The following is a 22,082-nucleotide window of genomic DNA, read 5'->3' as shown; positions in this document are numbered from 1 at the left end:
CCCAGGACATTGGAGACTGGGTGCAATACCACCTGCCAGGGGTCGAGGCTGGGATGCTTCCTGATACTCTGTATCCTGGAAGAGGGCATAACTGCAGTGAAAGCAAGATGTAAATTGATTCTGTTTGATGTGTCTTGATAAACTGCATAGAAATCTTCTACAATGTTTGTTCGAATCGTTTAGTATGGATGCCAATCATTATTGTTGTGTATCCTTTATGACTTTAGCAATATTATAGTCGATACTGCTTGAAACTACACTATGAAAGTGCATTAGTGCTCAGGATGACATGTGTTCAAAGCATTCCTGCTGTAGAAGTACCAAAATAAGCAAAATCATAAGAATGCTAGAAGAGAATTATAAAAAAATATCTCATAATGAGAGATGACCTTTTGTAAATAAAAGCACATGAATAAATCATAAGTAAAAGGATTGCAGATCTAACATAAAATTTATAAGTTTCTATTTACCATAAATATAATTTAATATTAAAATAATATAGTTTAAGATATGACAAAATGTTTATGTCCTTAATAGATGAAGAGCTCTAAAAATCAAGAAGAAAAGAAAAACAGAAATGATATACAAACAGATAAATCACAACTGACTTAAAAAACAAAGTCTAATAAATATATCATAAACATTCAACCTTACTAATAATAAAGAAATCACAAATGAAACAGTTTGTGATCATAATTGCTACTTTTTAACCTATTAAATTGACATAGGTTTTACAAATGATTTATAATCAGAGCAGGTGGGGTATAAATTGGTGCAACCTTTTTGGAGGTCAATCTGGACATATATATTAGGAACTTTAAAAATATTCACATTCTTTGACCTGATAATTACACATGAAGAATTTATCCTGTAGCCTGCTTGACTCATGACATAATACATTCTGTTCTAAGAGGATGAGACTAAGCATCTTAATGGAACTGAGTGTGATTGATCCAATTTTATAGGCCTCATGGATTCAACATGGGTACCTAATGCTAAGGTAAGACCATGGAGACCATAGGAACTATATGACCAGGCCATAAGACTACCCTCTGTATTTGGCCAAATTCCTACCATTAGTCAGAGCAAAGGTGGCATGTGAAATCCACACAAAACTTTTCCTTGTGTGCATTTACAGCCACGATCATACAGTCACCGCAGACACCCAAATCCCCATCATTCATTAATGGGTGAGCTTGAGGTAAGCACCTTAGCACCAAATTTCCATTTTCCTAAGGCTTTCCATAATCCCCAGGGGTGCTGCTGTATTTCAATGATGTTCTGAGCATGGGCTTAACAGAAAATGATCTTATCAAAGACCTTACATCATTTTTTTAAATAAATTCTTTATTCATCAAACAAAGAGAAACTAGAAATGCATTCTTCCAGGGTTGCCCTCTCAGGCTGCTCTGTTGGTGCTATTGGTATTCATTGCATTCCATGTAAGACGTGACCAATTCCCAGAGACCCTGCTTCAGAAATAAAATGAAGGCATCAGGATTGTCCTGGGCTATTTAATCATTCTATATTTTTCTCTCATAAAAGGCATTCAGGACTGTTCCACCTTGACCCTGGGATTTCACACTTACTAGTTGTGGTAGCACTGCTGTGCCCCACCCTCACCCTCTTGGTGCTCAGTGTCCACTGTAGTCTTTGCTCCAAGTCCACCTGTTCCTTGGTTTGAGGCTTTCTGTCATCAGTGCACTGAATGGGCAGAAGTGTTGGGGAGTTGGCTCCTTAGAAGCAACCTTAGTCAGTGACAAACGGGACTCAAAAGATGGACGCCTCAACATTCCTGTACTGCAGGTGGGACAAGGTGCATTCCCCACTGTCTCAGAAGGCCCAAGCAGAACCAACATTCCCGGCTTGCCTGCAGCAGTCACCTGCTCTTTTCTGCCCTCTGCACTGGGTCTTTCCTTCCACTCAAATCCTTGCCTCAGAGTCTGCGTCTGGGGGAAAAGCCAGCCTACGACATCAGAATGAGACCTTTTTGTTTTGATTAAATTTTGAATTTTTTCCTATAAAATTTTTAGAACTTCCAGTAGTCTTTGTTATCTTTGTTGCTCAAGCAATGAGAGTAGAAGGAACTCCCTGTGTCCTTTATCCAAAATCACCCATTCCTTACATCTTGCCCCCTTTACTGTATCATTCATTCTCTTTTTTTCCATCCTGTTCCCTTCTCTTCCACCCTCCATCTTTCTCTCTGTATATACATACATGTACCTGCATGCACATATTACTAAATATACATACTAGCATTTTCTGAACCGATTGGGAATAAATTGGACGCTAGTGCCTCTTTGCCCTTAAATATTTCAATGGGTATTTCTGAAGAATGAGGATTTTTGGTCTCATAAGCACAGACCCAAAGCATTCCTATGATTTCTTCTTACCTTCATGCTTATGCTTTATGAGGTCAGGGCTATGCTTAGTCACAGAATGCCAGATGACATTAAGCCATCAATTCTTCCTACTTGAGAAAAATATCATTTCCAGAATGAAATTACACAGACAGTGATAGATAAGGCTCGGCTGTGAACATGAGCAGAGGCGACATGTCATAACCACAGACTGGGTACCCGCCCGGGCCTTTGTGATTGGCACTGTGCACCTCCCTCTTTTTCTACTGAGTATGAGATTCTGTGGCTTATTACATCATCCCTCCATGATATGCCCTGGGGACTTTTGTTCAGTTTTCACAAATACGCATTTGTCCAGCATCCTACTTCAGCCTGTCTAATTCCTGTCCACATCGAGCCATCCTACAGCACATCTGGAGACAAAAGGCCCTTTAGATCGAACATGTCACCGCCTGCACTCATGATCATCCCCCCAAACCTTGTGCTCCCCCCAAGCAGTGTCCCTGTCGGGGAAGGGCCATCTCCCACACTGCTGTATATGGATCATTCTGGACACCTAGTTTTGCTTTTCCCTTACACCACACAGGCATCCATCATGGAAGGCTGTCAGTTCTCTTCACCACCTTGCTCCGGTTTGGCTATTGTCCCCACAGCCCTGGTAGACACTACCACCATCTCTCCCCTGACGATAGCAAATACCTTTGAACTGGTCTGCATCCACTCCAGCCTCCCTCTGAACTAGTCTCTATCCTGCAGCTGGAAGAAGATTTTAAAACACAAATCTATGTCATCCTCTGGTTTACAATCCATCAAAGGTTTCTAAGTCACCTTTGAATAAATACACCCTTAACTTGCCTGCCCCTGGTCTGACATCTACCTTCCTTTCCTGTTAACTCTTGTGGTCTCTGTCTCAGCCCTGCAGCCCTCCTTCAGGGTCCATTACCAAACTCTCTCCTACCACAAGGGCCTCTGTGTGGGCTGTTCTCTCTGCCTGGGATATTTCTTATTTCTTCTCTTTAGTCTCCATTAAAACAACACTGCCTCCCTTGATTTGATCCAACTTCTCATTACATTTTCTTGACTCATGTACCTTTCCTTGTTTTGTAATTGGCAGAGTTGCAGTTTTATGTTTTATTTGGGATTGTGTAATTACTATCTTCTGCATGAGATTATAACCTCCACAGGACAGGTACAGTGTCCTTGTGGGCTTAGTGTGGAATCTTCAGAGCCCTGTGGCATTTTTAAACTTAGTAGGTGGTCAGTAAATAGTTGTCAAGTGGCAGAATAAGAAAGGGTAAAGGACTTTCTTAGCTCTAATAAAGTTGCAAAGATAGCTCCAGCTGACCTTTTTTTTTAAAAAAAATTAGATATGAAAGAAGTGACCAGAAGAGGGACAAGCTGAGAAGTTCCAACTGTGGATATAGTGGTAATGTAAGTGACTTGTCTATAACCAGCCCACAGCCGGCAGTCATCACATTATCTTGGCCACAGTACAGGCAACACATCCGGAAATTACTCATATAACACATTGGCTAGAAGTTCTGTCTTATATATGTAGACCTGATTTTGATGTTGGAAAAAACCATAAAAGGGTGTTTCACATTCAGACCATTTAGTGTAAATTGTCAAAGGCACCAACACATTAATGGAAAGTGACCAAGAAGCCTGATACAAACTCCATCCTGATTTTATACAACTGTTTCCAGGAAAAGAACTTCACTGTAGCAAATTCCTTCTCAAAATAGCTCAACATGCTTATTTTCCATCTTAAACTCCTGCTACAACAATTACAATTCTTTCCAGTACCTTGTGAAAACCAGGCTGTCAGACACTATCATTTCTGGAAATGAGTCTGCATTTGCTTCTGCTACATGTAAGCAATTAGTGGGCAGAAACCTTATCTAGCAGTCACCACCCTGTCTGCACTTCCAAGCAATGGCCAAATTTGAAGGGGACTAATGATGCCTCACAGCATATTGTTGGTGGAGAATGGCCAACGAGAATTGCCAGGTTCCCACCTATTTAACATGTCATTCCATGTTCCACCGTAAGGGTCAGTTCTGCTGATTGTTGAGTGGGGCAGCCTTTGGTTGGGACAAGCCCCAACCACTTCTATCTAGGCTTAATTGAAGTCTTGGAATATAAGTGGGAACACAATCTGGAAGCTGCTCTTTTTGTACCAACCCTTCTCACATTTGTACCACAAATGTTTGCCTTTGCTGGAAATAATGGAGCTGGACCAAGGTGTTTCTGGCACAGTGACGGAGGTCGTGGGGCCTGTGTCACATGAGATCCAGGGCACAGATGGGCTCGTGTGGCACCATCATGGTAATCAACTGCCAAACCTCTCTTCTCTGGACTCAGAGCTGCACAGTCAGCTGAAGCAGTCCTTCCACAGTTATCTGGCATTTGCATCTCAGCCACATCCCCTGAGGATCTGTCAGCACTATACCATGAAAGGACCAACCATACTTTCCTGGCTATGAAAACTGCTGAAGTGGAAAACTGGTATATATTTTTTCTAACCTTCTAGCATAACACAGAGGCAGTCTTTAAAAAAAAAAAAAGTGCACTGTTTTAAGGATCTTTCAGCTGGAAGACAGTGGGAGTTTAAATATGCTAAGGGGAGTTTCGGGTTCATGGTTGCTGTTCTTAGAAGTTTTGAAAGCCTACCAGGGGACTGTTCATTAAACATCCCTGGGTTTATGTACACTCAGTGTGTCAGGGTGGGACCAGCACAGTGAGGGCTGCCTCACCACAGGACTGTCATGGGATGCTTCTCTTCTGCCTGTTCACAGCCAGCCCAGTTCTAGACAGCTTGATACAGTGGAGGGCACAGAGGTTCCAGAGGTAGAAGAAACTGGACTGGATCTAAAGCCTGCCACTGACTCTGTGTACAATCTTAACCATGCTATTTTGCATCTCTGAGCCTCAGTTTCTTCATCCAAAACAGGGATAATAATTTCAGAAAGGTTACAAGAAATACACGAAGTAACATATTTAAAGAAACTATAGAGCTCTTAGAGCTCTGTTAGGAGAGGGCTGCAGAGTGAAATCTGAAGGCAGGGGACTGGGGTCTGGGGGCTGGCAGTCTGTTCCAGTAATATGAGTACAGGCACTTGTGCCCCACACAGCCAGCACCATACGCAGCCCTGTGTCTGCTCCCATAGGAACAGAATAATTAGGAAAATGGGGCCATGTCATTTTAACTTAGGAAAAACTTATCTTAGTGATATAAGAATAAAGACTATGTGGTTCAAAAGTATTTGGGGGAGGTACTAGGGATTGAACCCAGGGGTGCTTAACCACTGAACCACATCCCCAGCCCTTTCTATCTTTTTATTTTAAGACAAGGTCTTGCTAAGTAGCTTACGGCCTCACTAAGTTGCTGAGGCTGGCTTTGAATTTGCCATCCTCCTGCCGCAGTCACCTGAGCCTCTGGGATTATAAGTATGCATTATCGCTCCCAGCCAAAAGCATTTTTAAAAAATCTACATAAATTCCAAATTATTTCTTGCATTTGATTACTTTTTTATTTTAAAACCTGTAGATTTTAACATTTCCCCCCTTTTTTGAACCCTAAAAGAAAAGTGAATATGAATATATTCTAGGTGGGTGGTGGTGCTGGGGATTGAACCCAAGGCTTTGTGAATGCTAGGCAAGTGCTCTACACTGAGCTACATACACAGCCATGAAAGTATTTTTAATATGATCTGAAATATCTTTTGTCCTATAAACATATGATTTCAAGAAAAAAGGGGATTATTCTAATGTCAACATTAGTGGTGTAGCAAAGTGAAATTAAAAAGGCCTTGGAAACCAGAGAGATCTGGGTTTGAATTTTGGTCTGGATCCTGCCACTTGGAGGATGAATTCTTTTCTTGTCTTTTCTTTTTCTTTTTTAGTTAAGGATCCTTGTGAAGACTACTACCCAGTGGATGGGGAGGATAAAAGGGGACAAGCTAATATTCAACACAGCTTATGACTCCTCCCCCTTTGCCTCCATTGTCCATAGTTTGATTTTATTTTTAAGTATAATTGACTAGGAAAAATCAGGACACTTTGAAACAATTTCTTGCAGATCTTAGTATATAAAAAAAGAGAAAATAAACAGTGATTTTACTGCTAAATACTCCCACTGAATAATATGTATTTGTGTATGTGGTGAGACACCAATTTTTTTTCAGTCCAAGATGCTTACATATGTTAGTGATGTATGCCATTTAAAATAATCATAAAGCATAGGCCTCACAAATATACAACCAGATATTCTGGTGGATGAAAAACTTGCTGTGGGTTGATACAGGATGCCTGCAATAGCAAACCCTGGAACATGGGCCAAGGGACAGTAGCAAATGGCTGGAGAGAGATAAAAGACAGGGGGAGGTGGGTGCAGAATGAGAGTATGAATTGTGCAAAACAGTATAGTATTGTTAAGAAAATAACCACTATAATTCCAGGGCAATGAGCTTCTGGAGGCAGATGGTAATAAAATAAGAAAACATCAAGAATTACTAAAGAATACGAGAAATTAGCAACACTCTAAATTAAGCAGATGCCTAGGCGTACGCACACAGACACACACACACAGACACACACACACACACATACAAATCCCTTCTTTTCTTTTGGCCGGAGAAGTGGGAAGTAAATTCTAAACCTCATGTAAGTGTATGCAGGAAGGAAAACATGGAACTCAGCTTACCAAGCTTAACATATTTCAAGTCCAAGGTAATGTCAAATTTGGCACTCTTGAAATAGCAGGCACATACTCTTCCTCTAAATAGAGTACTTAGCCAGCAAATATGCACTAGTTTAGAATTTTCTATGGAAAATGAGAAAAAAGTAAAAAAAAAATCTATGGAATTTAATATATATGGCCCATCAAGATTTAGTTAAAGCTACTTTGGGGACATCAGTAGTGTAATGGGTCTTAACATGTTTTAAATCACTAATATTCTAACTAAACTCATAATGGAGGCCTTCAACTGAATAATTAATATCAAATATTCTAACTGGCATCAAGGATATATTGGCTATGAGGAAATGATGAAAAGTTTGATTAAAATGGACTTTTATCCAAGGAACTAAGTGACATAAAAATGATATGGCAGTAGCATTAACCCCCTGATCTCAGCTGTTTGGCATCTTAAAGTGATATTACATGCTAGGGCTTTTGCATTTTCAGGAAGTTTGAGTTGACACTGGAGACATCTTTATCTCACAGAGAATTAAATCGCTGCTAATTCATCATTTTGTCCTCAGCATGAAGACTGAGGAGGTGTCAGGGGGCCAAACAGGAAGCTGACGCTACTTAGAAGGGAAACTAGAGACAAGATTTCCAACATAGGGAACCTGAAGAGAAGGGATGAGAACACTTAATATGGTGCAGCAAAGGAGTGTCACTGATTTTCAGAAGGCATTAAACTCTGTCATTCCTGGATGTGGAGGATCTGCCCAATGTGAATTCTCCAGCTCATTTTAGTATTCCTGCAAAGCAGAGCAGCGGTGTCAACCACAAGCCCTGAAGGGGGTTCCTTGTGGTGAAGGAGGTCCTTCTGCTAAGGTTGTACCATGAGGAAGGTGTCAGAGACTGGCCGTGGTGCATAGCATCCTGTCGAAGCATGACAGGCTGTCTGGAGGCTTGTGGGGAAGTAGTACTAGTAGCTAAAATGACTTCAAATTTTGGTAAAACATTCCACTAGCTGCCATGATTTCAGGGAGCAGTCCATATATTCCCATGAAGTGCCTTATTTGACAAACGGGCTTGTGGAAGAAAGAAGTACTCAATTTGGCAGTATGAAGACTTTAACTTGTTCAGACCCCAATGGTCAAAACTCATTTGCAACTAGACAGACAGACAGACACACACACACACACACACACACACACACACACACACACACACACCCCTAAGGTTCTGATTGCTTAAGTTTTTATTGAACTCATTAACTTACTTAACCTGAATTTCTCATTGAATTACCATAGAGATCAACTTGAGCCAAAGCTCAGGACTGTGGCATTGCTGGAAATCACTGCAGAATTCAAATGTCACCACCATCTGCTTAGCAAGTGTTTCAAGATAATGCAAGGTTGGCAGAGGATAATTCAATAGCAGCGAGCAGAGCAGAAGTTAACTGGAGAAGAGAACAAGAGAACTCAGAAAGACAGCATTTCCAGCAATAAGGGAAATGACAGGAAAAGGCTTAGAGGCTGCCCAGACAACATGCTTTTGGGGATAATAGAATGCAGGTTGCAGGCTTTAAAGTTAGCCATCCCTTGGGACTGGAGTCTTCTCGAGGATGGGCAAAAGCATATGTAGGCATGAAAGCTGAAACCAACAAATTGAACCAACTGGAATGTTAAAGTGGAAGTATGCTCTTATGGCATGTTCTCCTGAACTGAACACAATCATACCCAATATGAAAACACTGGGAACACACTTAGAAAGCAAATTTATTTTGGGTTCCTAGGAAGCAAGCATAAGCTGTTTGCTCCTTCTAAAGTTGCTCTTTCTATCCAAAATCAGCTCTGGTATGTTGATTCTCATTACAGAGCCAAGTTGAAAGCTGCTTGAGATGTGCAGAGAAATATATTTTTCTCCCAAGTAATTTTGGTAATATGGCTTAGAGTAGTGACAGGACTGGAAGCCATGCTTCCCAAGCAGGACCTTGGTCCCTCACTGGTCTTAGGAAAGTGGTCTTTTCTGTACACAAGAGTGTTCATGCCGTGCACCACCAGAAAATTCATTGTACTCTTTTTACTTCTGGTAGACATTATTCTTAATCGCGAAGAACCAAAGTACCAATTTGCAGACGCTGCTTTTTCAACTCTCAGGAGTGTTCTAACAAAACAGGATTCTCTTTTTGGTAGGCAAAGTATATTGCTTAATGTTCATCTAGCAATTACACATTAAACTGTTCATATTTCAAATGAAGGGCCCAAGGGAAGGGGGAAAGAATTGATTTTATGACAGCATTACAGAGATGGTTGAAAGGCATTACTTAACCTGTATATTAGTAATGTTCTGTGTCATATACAAAGATGAATAAGACATAGTCCCTGTCCTCAAAGGCACTTACAGTTTAATAAGAAAGACAAACAGGCGAGCAAATAATACAAGGGAGCATGCTAATCACAGATCTGATGGTGGCTCTGCCTTTGAGTTAGAAAACCTTAACTGCAGTGGTTCTATGAACAGACTTACAATCAGACTGCCCAGGTTCAAGTCCCAGCTTTGCCACTTCCTATATACTAAACTTAGACAATTTTATTCAATTTCCTTATGCCCATGTCCTTGTCTATGAAATGAGGATAATAATAGGGTCGCTCTTGAGTCACAGGGTTGCTGTGAGCATTAAGTCAGAAGATGCAAAGTGTTTAGAACAGGGCCAAATAAGTGCTCAGCTAGGGTAACTATTTAGAAATTGGGACTCCTATTGATTCCAGGAAAAAGTAGACATTCTCATGGAATACTTATATTTGCAAAAGTGCCTTAAAATAAACTGTCAAGATAGCTTGGGAAGGTTTCTTTCCCCTAAATGACCTGTATAAAAACAAATCTATACTCATCTGTGCATCAGCATGATAAGAATCTATTGTATGTATCACTGGTTCTGGTAGTAGGCATAGAAAAATCATGCATACAAGACGAAGTATCTTATTTCAAGGAATTTATGATCCAATGGAGGTAGAAAGGGTCAATGAAGAATTATAACCTAGGACTAAGGATGTAGCTTAGTGGCAGAATGCTTACCCAGAATGTACAAGGCCCTGGGTTCAATCCCCAGCACCAGAAAAGGTAGGGATGAGAATAAGAATAAGAATTAAAGATAATTTAGTGTATTTTGAGTGGTACTGAAAAGGAACCAAATAAATGTTATAGATGTTAAAAGGAAGAAGAGCCAAAGAAAGATGACTTGGATTTTGGCAAAAGGACTCTGTGAGTCTTGGAGGTAGACAGATTGCTACATCAAGCAAGAGTGAGATCCGGAGGTTAGCCAGGTTCGTTCAGAATCATCATCATCATGGTGAGAAAACTGAATCTGTGGGAATACAGGAGACTGCTGAGGGAGAATCTACATAAGGGAAACAGCTGGTGGTAGAATCCAGTGGAGGTCACAGGGGTATGATCGGAAGCCTGGGATAGGCGGCTGCAGTGTGATGGGTCCTGTGGAAATGGAACCCACAGGCATAGGCCAACTTTACTCAGGAAATGTGGGCACTGGAGGAGGCAGGAGGGTTCTTCTCTGAGGAACAAGATTCAAAACATGGGGAAGTTCCGCCACCCCAACCTTGCTTAGCGGTGAGCCCTGGAGCTACATGCTCAACACTGTCCAGTCCAGAGCCAACAATAGCTGGGCGACTCTCTGGGGCTCCTCCCACCAGTGAAGAGGGTGCTGCATCCACACCCTGCTGCTCTGGGAGCTAGGGCATCACACTAAGACTTCCACCCTGGTATGGGCCTAACCTTGTACCCAAGTCTTGTTGGCTTCTAGCCTAGACCCGGCTCAGCATCCCATATAATGGATTCCCTAGTTATAAGAACTGCTAGCTCCTCATGGGTCCATCAGCACAGCTCAGATCACATCAGTTTGCTGTATTTCCTTGCTCTCGATCATCTGCATGCCTGTTTTTCCCTCAGAGTCGGCTAATCCTTCAGTGAGTACTCCAGTGGTCACCATGCAGGTGTTGGCTCTTCCCTTCCCCACAGGGCAGAAGGGACTCTCAGCAAGCTGTGCAGCTGAACCTATGCATAGGCAGGGGGAGGAAAGCAACTGCAGGGACTTAAAGATGCAGCCTGGAGAGGGAGAGTTGGTGGTAGCAGGTCCCCAGGAAGCCAGTGACAATATGTGTTTGCCTCATTTCAGAAAATGGCTTCCCTATAGAGCAAATCAGAAAGAGCTGGCAAACAAAAACAAAAACAAAAACAATCCTTCAAATATGTCAGGCTCTTTAAGGAGGACTTGCTTATATTTCCATATTGTATTTAATACGCATACCAGCGCTAGATTGTCACCCTCATTTGCATATTAGAAAGCAGAGCCTTGGAGCCATTAGATCCCTGGCCAAGGCCACACAGGTGATGAGTGACAGAGCTGGAGCTTCACTCCTGGCCTGGCTCCAAGCTCTGGGGAACTGTGTGTCAGTGGAGACTCAGCATTCTGAGGGGCGGGGAGCAGAAGTTGAGGGACTCAAGTTGAGTGCTTCAAGGTCATAAAGGAAGGGAAGTGAGGTCATCTCTAGAGATGGGGCTTGGGAGCTTAGTCATGTTCATAAGACTTAACAGGAGTAGAAAGGGGTCGGAAGGGCCACTGCAGGAGAGTCAGGGGAGTTGACTACACCACTAAAAGGAATGCTGGCCGGCAGCAGCGGCCCAGCTGGTGCTGCCTCATGTGAATTTTGTAGTGCAACCGATGAATGGGGTTTTATGAATTTCCCCAGCCACCTCCCACCACCCACGCACACAGGACTGCAGATGAGATGCAGCCGTGTCCTGCTCGCTCCTCAGGACTCCACACTTGATTATAAACCCGGAAGAGCAACATCATGTGCTGGTGCACTGAGCCATCTGTAGAGAAGGGGCTAATGGGCTCCCGTGGGGCCAGGGATGGGCCAGGTGGGAACGGTGGAGACTTGAGATGGGAGAATAGAGAGTTCACTACTGAACGGGCTGACTGTGAGGAGGCCTGTAAAATCAGAATGGGGCCTGAGAGAATTGAAAGGGGCTGGCAGGCTGAGTGAAAAAAGGAGTCCTTTGCAAAAATGCATGCATGGATGTTCACACATTACAGCAGCCCAGGAAACAGCCACTTCCCCGCTCACCTAGGGTGAGTAATAATTTGTGTCAGGCAAAGAGTAAGGGGATGCTGATTTCATTCTGTTTATGGCCAAAGAAAACTGGGGCCCAGGTATAGGCCTGGGGTTCGCTAACGAGGTGGTATTACAAACCACACTCTGCTTTCTAAAACAGTACCCTCAGGAGAAAAGAAATAAAGTTATTTTTCTTTGGAGGCTGAAGATTTAACATGGCTTAACAATAACACTTAACATCGCTTAGCCTTTGGCCTTAGGTAGCTTCCTGATACCCAGCTCTACGCACTGTCTTCCTCCTGTGCTGGCCAGCACCCTGGCTTTATTTTGTGTGGTGTCACTTAGTTTGGCAGCAGTCTGCTTGGGCCTGCTTTAAAGATGACAGAGTTCCAGGAACTCTTAGAGGGGAGCCCCTTGACCGGGGCTCCTCACTTACTCCGTGCACGGCGGGGCACTTTCTCTCTGCGGATGCCTCCAAATTTGGCGTATAAATCAGCGATATTGAGTTTCTCATAAAAACTCCTGTGAAGATCTCCACAAACAACACAGGAACCATATCAGTCAGTAGCATATTAAGTCCCCCGAAAGAAAGGCCACCGACATCCTAGAGATAGAATTTATTCCTATTTTTAATTAAACATGTAATTCCATCAATATTTTAATGCTCCCTGCCTCTGACAAAGAGGGCCCCCGTGCCTACAGAGCTGTGTTTGCCTCACTGTCCGGGCAAAGGGAGGGAAGAGGGAGCTGGTGTGATTCAATTAAGAGGACGGTAAAATCTCCAGGGGTGGGGGGTGGGGTACAAGAAAACCAGGGTCACTGTCATAGGCATTCAGAGCTGAATTGGCACACTTCTCAGAGGCCAGCAGTGTGCCCCTCACCTCTGCATTTTGTATCTCATTGGGGAAATATGGTTCCCATGGATTGGGCTCAGTGCCTGGGAGGGAGCTCTGCCTCTCATCTCCTCTTCAGATGGTGAGAATGGAAACTCGGGTTTGAGCTCTCCCATGGAGAAACTGGTGCCAGGGGTCTCTCATGCATTTGTTTGGGCCCTGTTTATTCTCAATCTTGGCTGCTTCTGGTTGCCAGGTAGTTACAAAGATCTGTTTGCACGTGCAACTAATCACCCCGAGCATTGTGTATGTGAGTGAATGGACTTCTCGCCAAAATTATTTTCAGTCTAAGATAGCTTCCCTTTCAATCACAGTTATATTCTCAGGGCTGGCAGGATTTTGTCAATTCATACTTTGTGGTGATAGCTCCAGAGCCTCGGTCGGCATTAATGTACTCTCTTTGTCAGAAACCCCTTCCACAGTGTTTATTCTTCAAACCGACTTGTTTGGAGTCAGCCATGATTGAGTATTTCAGAGCTAATTAGTGAAAATAAACAGGAGTTGGAAATTCAGAGGCCTTTATATTAATAGTGCTGTAAGCATTTGATGCATTATGGCAAAAGGCTGATTTTCTTGACTCCTTTACTAAACAGTGTAGTACTGAGGGTAGAAATGGGATTGTGTCTCAGTCTCTATGTTTTCAGGGCCCAAAATAGAGTAGGCAATCACTAAATACATGGGGGAATGAATAAATGAATAAAATTTATAGAATTTTAAATGTGTTTTCTGTGCTTTTGATTTGGTGTGTGTATGGATGGATATATATATATATGTGTGTATATATATATATATATATATATATATATGTATGTATGTATATGTATATATATCCATTTCTGCACTCAGAGTACGAGCTGGCCAGGAAGGCATTAAAGCATTTCCAGTTTTCCTCCACTTCCCCCCTCCCCACTAGGAACCTACCACTTTCCATCTGCTGTAACCACAATTTCCATACACTTCAGCAGTGAAAGCCGGAAATCTTACATATTTAAGACAAATTTTGGAAACTACTTCCATTTTTTAAATGAAAACAAAATACTAGGCCAATACAAAATAGGGACAGGAAATCATGAATGAGAAAAAACTACAAGACAGCATTAAAAAAAGAAGAGGAAGACAGGGAGATAAATAAAATACAGTTGTGTGGAAGCATTTAAAATAGTGCATTCGGGGTATTCTGTCTAATCAGTGTTCAAAACTGGTCTCTGCTAGATTTGAGATTTTGTCACTTTTGAAAAATCAACATACCTAGGCCAAGAGTGTTGTAACGGTAAGGATGTTATTTTTATCAATTTACCTGCAGAATTACAGCCAACAAGTAACCCAAAACAGTAACCCCATCTCTAAGTTAGCAGGTCAGCAACTCAGCTTTGATGGCCTCAAAGCTGTGCTTGGATCCTCCCCTCACCCTTTTCTAAGGTTATACTCTGAAACATTTCAGCTTCATGGCTGGCATTAACTTTTCTTTGTCTCTGATTCAAACTCCCGAATTCTCACACTCTCAACTCATCTCGCTCCCATGGTAGCTGGAGGCTAAGTCATCTTAGAAAGGTTTCCTCTTTGTCCTGTGCTCTGATAGTGCACTAACATTACTCTTCATCTCACAGATAAGAGTACAAACCTCTGAGAATTGCATCTCATTTTCAGAGGTGTCTAGTTACAGCATAAGTGGATCAGGTTAGGTCAGAATAGCCAAACAAACTTTTCCCACGTCATTGTTTCTTTCCCTCATTGTGTCTGGGCCTTTTGGCGACATTTGCTTATTGCTTGAGGACACGGTCAGATACTAAATCAAGCAAAAAACACCTTCCCAGGTTCACATTTCTCTCCTGCTTTTTAACACCCACAAGAAGCTCCAAGGTTAAGGTTGGCCTGCCCTTTCTTACTGGTAACTTCTAGGACAGAGGATTTACTATTTTATTGTCTCTAAGCTTGGTGCAGGATGTTCAATACCATTTTTATAGCCATGGCTTAGGATTTCCATTCAGTATCCAATATTCTTGCTGACATGTTCAATTGCAATGATATACTATTTTCTCCCCTTAAAAAATAGCCCACAAGTGTTTCAATTATTAGCACAGTTGAGAAGATGGCAATAGGGCTGTAGCAGACAGCAAAATAAGGCAAAAATTATAACATATTCTCCATTTCAAAGCCAGATTTCTATTTCATATAGACTTCTCCAAAGGCTTCATTTGTGGGTGAGCTGGTGATGGGAGACCCTTCTGTGACCTACCTGGGTAAAGATGCATACTGTCTCTCCAGCCCCTCAAAGCGGAGGTTGTGTGCATTCCCATCTGGACCTTTTCCAGACACCTGTGGAGAGAAAAGTAATTAGAAATGAAGATCCATTATATATCCTGGGTACTGACAATGCATCTCAAAATTATAATCAGTGCACAAATGCTGCAGCCGCCTGCCAAAAATCAACCACAGGAAAGCAAGCAAAAACTCAGCATCCCTATAGGAACTGGTAATCAAGCCACAAATGTGGCTTTTACCAACAAAGTCACTTCTTTCAAAAAGGGTCATTTTCAAACTGACTCCCTCCTGTCTCCATGCTAGGGATACTCTGTAGGCTGTAATACACCTTCTTTTTCTTTATAAAATAAACTTCAGTTTTTAGGATAGTTTTAGATTTATAGAAAAACTGAGCAGACAGCACAGACAGTTCCCATATATCCTGCACCCAGTCTCCCTATCACTACCTTCTTACATTGATATGACACATTTCTTATGATTAGTGAATCAGTATCGACATATTACATTACTGCTAACTGAAGCCCATATATTCTGATTTTTACTTAATGCATTTTCTGTGTCCAGGACCCCATAACATCAGAAGCTCCTCTTAATTAATTAATTTTTTTTTAAAAGCACCTTTTCACAAAACCTACAGATACTGGGGACAACTATTTTTCTACTGCACAGTATCTGAACTTCACTTGGTTCCCTTCCTGTGAACAACCAAAAAGTGATAAACTGTTTTCCACCCATTTGAATGGAAAGGGACTTTGTCCCTTCCTGTTTACTTCCTGGGATTCACCTCTCTTGGAGCCTTTTCTGTCACCTTCTAGAATCCTGCAGGGCAGCCACTACCATCCAGTAGGTTCTCAATAGCATGTTAGTTCCTTGAATGTAAAGACCTCATATCTTACCCTGCCATAAATATACAGATATTTAAAAGTGCTTGCTGAGTGACTGATTTCTTATCTGTTCACATCAACACATGTAGTATTACAGACCATCCACCTGCTTGGGCATGGGAGGAGCAAAGAGAAAACCCAGGTTTTTATAAGTGGATGGAGAGGAAGAGAGAGTGGCAGTTAGCACAGGAAGTAACCAACTATGTGGAGGTCAGTAGTGGAACTTTCTAGACAGCACTCAACAAACTGGAAGCTATTTTCTTCCTACCCAAAGTCCGAGCTCTATAGGAAACCACTGTCCCAGATTGTGTGGGGTGTGTGTATGTGGGGGAAGAGAGGCTGTGAAGCAAATTCATACAGGCATTGAGAATAAGAAAGACTATTGTTTTTTTTTCTTTTTTTTTTAATGAGAGATTTTTTAAATACTTTTATTCTATTTATTTTTGTGTGGTGCTGAAGATTGATCTCAGTGCCTTGCACATGCTAGGTGAGCACTATACTGCTGAGCCACAACCCCAGCCCCAACAGAGAGTATTCTAATTTTTGCAGAAGGCCCTAGAGAATGTGTCCTGTAACACCTCTTTATATTTCAGTAACACATGGAACAGGAGTGGTTGGAGTTATGTGAGAGGGATAGAGTCCAGTGAGGTATCTACGCAAAGGTGAAGACTGTGCAAACTTCAAAGCAGCTGCAGACAGAGATGCATTATTCTCTGCATTAGAATAAAAGCCCCGATTGAAGCCACTGACCTTTCTCCAGTATATCAGAAACAAGGATGGTGACAGATGGGGGGAACTTAATAGAGCAAAAGAAGTGAAAAAAAAATATTTTAAAAAAAAAGAAGTGAAGGGCAGAATACCATCTTCAGCCACATCTATATAAGGTTTGTTTTGGTTTTCAATAATTTCTTATGGAAGAAGAATTCATGTGACTACTAGCACTATGTTGAAGATTTTTAACTGTAGATGTGGGAAAGACACTATGGTTATGTATCCTAAGTACAGAATAAGACATTCTATTTTTTTTTGTAACTGTAAATTTTCATGTTAATACTTACAGTCATCCAGAACTGGCCTGGCCTCATGATGATGGAGGTTAACATTCTGGTAGCTGCAGGAGGCAGCACCTATGCCTATTGCTGTTCAAGTGAGCTACCTACCTGGCATTCTAGATTCTGTGAAATGTAACATCATCCTTGTCCTGAGGATCTTTCTGTCTTGTTGGGAAAACATGTATTATAAATGAAAATAAAGAAAGATGACTGCTTGATGTCTGACCGAGTACTACTCCGGATGCTACCAGCAGTAGCACAGATGGGGCCTGCAGGTGTTAGGAAAAACTTCATGGGAGAAGCAGAACTTGGGCCAGGTTTCCAAAGATGGGCATCATGCTTGCACATCAAGAATTATTCTCTTCTGCACCAACTGTGTATATATTGTGTGCTTATTAATATTGCAACTTCATGAATGCAGTCATCAGTTAGTGATTACTGAGCACCTACCATATTCTAATGCCATGAGAGGCACTGTATTCCAAGCAGTGAGTAAATCCAGGCCCTGTTCTCCGGGAGATGGGCCTGCAAACAATTATGGCACAATGAGGTCACCCCTAGCGTGGAAGTCTGAGTAAAGAGGCAGCGCTAGAGGGAGTTGAAGACAGCTTCAGATGGGTGTTGACGCTTCATCTGAAACTTGAATATGAATGAGAAGTGGTTTTTTTTTTTTTCAGGGAAGAAGGATGAAGATGTAGAAAGAGAGGCCATTCTAAGTAGAGAGAATAACAGTAGAACAACATGGAGGCATAAAAATAAGCTTTGTTTTCAGAGGATGCCAGGATTCTGGTAAGGCAGAAACAGTGTAAAGAAAAGGATGTCATTAACAATAGGACCACTGACGCCACTACCATGGCTGTGGCTATCACTACTGCACTGTCATTGTTAAAAGAAGACTTTTGGGAGCAGTTTTAGGTTCACAACAAAATAGAGAAAAAGGTCCTGGAGAGATTTCCCATAAACCCTTGCTCCTACATTTGCATAGCCTCCCCCATTATCAGCATCCCCAGCCAAAGGGGTACAACTGTTGCAACTGATGAAGCCACATTGAAACATCATAATCACTCAAAGTCCATGGTTCAGTTAGGGTTCCCTTTTGGTGGTGTACATTCTGTGAGTTTAGACAAATATATAATGACATGTATTCAACATTACAGTGTTACATAGAAGAGTTTTAATGCCCTGAAATGCTTAAGGCTCTGCCTGCTTATCTTTCTTTCTCCCTATCTCTTGGAAATTATTGAACTTTTTATTGTCTTTACAGTTTTCACTTCCAGAATGTCAAATAATGAGAATCATATATTATGTAGCCTTTTCAGATCGACCAATTTTGCATAGTGATATGTATTTTAGTTTTCTCCACGTCTTTTCATGGCTCAGTAGCTCATTTCTTGTTAACACTGAATAATATTCCATTTTCTGGTTCTACCACTGTTTATTTATCCATTCATCTACTGAAAAACATCTTGGCTGCTTCCAAGTTTTCACTGCTATGAACATTTGTGTGCAAGTGTTTGTGTGGACATAAGGTTTCAACGCCATTGGTTAAATACCAAGGAGTGCAATGGCTGGATCATATGGTAAGACTACTTTTAGTTTTATAACAAACTGCCAACCTGTCTTCTGAAGAGTTGTACCATTTTGAATTTCCTACAGCAATGAATGAAAGTTCCTGTTGCTCTGCCTTCTCAACAGCATTTTGTATTGTCAGTGTTTTGCATTTTCACTATTCTAATAGGTAGTCAGTGGTATCTCATTGTTGTTTTAATATGCATTTCCCTGAGGATATGTCCTCAGGGAATAAACATTTTTCTGCATGGTTATTTGACATTTGGGTATTGTAGATGATATTTCTGTGAACATGTTTGTCCCATTCTTTAATTAAACCATTCATTTCTTATTGTTGAATTTTAAGAGTTCTCCCAGTCTATGACTTCACTTTTTATTCTTTTAACAGTGTCTTTTGCAGAGCAGAAATTTTTAATTTTAGTGATGTACAGCTTATCAATTCTTTCTTTCATAGATCATATCTTTTAGCATATTTTTATTTCTAAAATGTCATCACCAACAGAGTAACATAGGGGTGGATCAATAGGATTGACTATAGATTAAAGGGAAGGTGTTTCTAGAATAATGCCTGAATATCTGAGATAAGTGATCTCCTGAATTTGGCAACATTCACCCGAATGGGAATAAAGGAAGAAAAGATTTAGCAGTAGAGAAGCAGGGACTTTTTAAACATGCTGATCTTGAGTTGGGACATTTGGTGGAAATATCTGATAGTTGAGTATAAAGGTATCTGAACTAGAGATGTAGAATTGGGAAATGTTCAACATATAGATAGTACTTGAAACCTTGAAAAAGAATGTCCAGGAAATGTCTATAGTGACAACAGAAAATAAAAAAATCAGGCAATGAGAAGAGAGAAGAATACCCAAAGATAATCTTAGGAACACTGTCACTATGGAACAGGCAAATAAAGTTGAGCCCAGGAAGAAGTCTGGGAAAAAGTACTTGGTTCAGAAGGGAATCAGGAGAGAACGTTACAACAGAATCAAGAGAATAGAATTCCACGAAGGAGGGAGGGGTCAGCAGTGTCAAAATTAGTTAAGAGCTTCAAAAGAAAACAAGGACTGTAAAGTACATGGTGTGCTGCCACTTTACCCAGTCCTCCCTCTTGTCACCCTGACCTACAGAGTCTGGAAACATTAAAACTACCTGTCCCAGAAACTACTTGCCACCAATGTGCAGGCTGTGATTTAAGTTATGCCATAACAATGGAGAAAAGAAATTGAGGCTGTGGTACACTTCCACTGTTTATTCTGGCCAGCATACCTTTAGGTATGCTTGGTTTTCCTGTAGCAGCTTTAGCAGATGTACCACTGCTAATTTCCAGTGTAGCTTTCATAACTGGTTTTGGAGTTGGTAGTAGCAGAAGTGGCTTCCTGATTGAAATACCTTCCTAATCACGGTGGTTTCTGATATAGACATTGATGGGTTCTGGAATCTAAAGCTTCCTGTACAGAAAGGGCAGCAGATCCCTCCAGTAGCTCATTTCTAAAATGTGGCTTTGGCAGTCATTCCCTAAAGCTTGCCCAAGGATTTGATTTGTTCACTTTCCTTATGGTTTTTTTTTTTTTTGGCTTATAACTATGGTGTAAAACTTGTTCCTGCTTAAACTAGCTAGAGTGGATGTTGTTCTCTGCAGCTGAGGGATGACCAGTTGATGGTCTGCAAAAGTAGATGCTGAAATGGGCAACAAGATGGAGATTGGTTCTTTACTGGAAGTAATTTCAGTGGATCCATGGAGAGAAAAAGCTAGACTATGTGGTGTAGAAAATTCTTATGGTTTGCTAATAAATAAACCACTACTGATTGTACTGTCTTAGCCTATCATGTTCACAAAATGGGATTAATACTTGCAAGTACATAAACATTTGTTAGTGTCTCCTAAGTAGACTAATATGCTAAGAACTCTAAGACATAGAGACGAGAAAAAGTCCTCTCCAGGGACTCATTGTTGGTTAATGGAAATGTTGGGAACAAATTTGTGTTCCATTTTTTAAAAAGCAGATTTAACTGCTTTTTATCCCTAAATGAATATTATGGAAAACTACCCAAAGATGACCTCTGTTTAACATTTACAAATATATACATATTTTAAGGGTATGTAGAATATTTGTATTATCTATTATCAGCATTTTTTTTGTGTGCTATTAGTTATATTCCAGAATCAAGAATTTTTAAGGCTATATCATAGCCTATTATGCAAAAAAATCATAATTTGTCTAATCTATTCCTGCAAATTTGATCAATTTTTAAAATATTATGATTAGAAATGGTAGCAATATAGATGAGGGTGTTGGGTACAAATATTCTTGAAAATAGCTATAAGTGGAGGGTAGGAAATTCCAGCTAGAGGGTTGCCAAAGAGAAGCTAATTATAAGAAGTTGTACTGAAGTCCTCAGGAAGTCAGGCCACTTGAGGAGGGAGTGAGGGGAGAGAAAACAGACGCAGGCATTTATAAGCTCATTTCTCATTTTGCTCTTTGCTCAAAAAGATTCAGAAATGTTCCTGCTTGAAGATTTCCTTATTAGGTAATTTCCCTCATCACACATACAAAAAATAAGGTCAGCTGCTCTGATCCAATTAATTTTTTTAAAGCCCCTTATCTTACTTGGGATCATGCAGGGTTTTTTTTTTTTTAATGTAATGACCTAAATATAGGTCTGATGAAAACAATCTTGACTTAAATCATAACAGAACCCTAGCCTTTTACACAACAGTGTAATGTTAGAACTTAGTCCTGGATGTGGAGCATATTTATCTTTCTCTTACTGAAAAGTCCAGAAAGCAAAACTTCTGAGAGTTTATTCAAAACAATGTGAAGAGCTCAGGCGTTGGTGTGCCTTAAACTGGTGACCCTCTTTGGCCAGATGAGGACAGCTTCTGAGAAGCCCATCAGGAAGGCTGGGTATTGGGAGGAATGCCAAATTAAGATGATTTTAGTCCATGGGAGTGCTCCCAGTTTCACTCACCCAGTGCCTACAGCTGGCTAGGGTGTTAAAAACCTTGTTAAAATAAAGCTATTAGTCTTTTCTCTATAAAAGGCAGTTGCTGCTTACATTCAGGGTTCCTTAAATTGGTATGTATTTCTAGGCCAGCATTGCTAGAATCAGCAATTTCATAAAGCAATATCCTAAAAAGCCATTTAACCCCCCTAATTCCTCCATTTGCAGATTAATGGCAGAGGGGAAGATTTAATGTTCTTTCAAACATTTTTTAACAATTCATTAAAAATAAGAGAATAAATCACA

General features: G+C 41.0%; 1 protein-coding gene across 1 annotated transcript in view; it reads right to left on the bottom strand.

Annotated features, from left to right (window-relative positions):
- The window catches only part of Pard3b (par-3 family cell polarity regulator beta), a 978,588-nt gene that overhangs the window by 39,741 nt on the left and 916,765 nt on the right, over positions 1–22,082 (bottom strand). The window contains exon 22 of the mRNA XM_005335090.5: positions 15,303–15,382. Coding sequence (XP_005335147.2) covers positions 15,303–15,382 — 80 coding nt within the window. The remainder of the gene's footprint in view (positions 1–15,302; positions 15,383–22,082) is intronic.

The sequence above is a fragment of the Ictidomys tridecemlineatus genome, chromosome 7, assembly GCF_052094955.1.
Source record: "Ictidomys tridecemlineatus isolate mIctTri1 chromosome 7, mIctTri1.hap1, whole genome shotgun sequence".
NCBI classification, from domain to species: domain Eukaryota; kingdom Metazoa; phylum Chordata; class Mammalia; order Rodentia; family Sciuridae; genus Ictidomys; species Ictidomys tridecemlineatus.
Note: the sequence above shows the minus strand (reverse complement) of the source record. Positions and strands in the feature narration are given on the sequence as shown.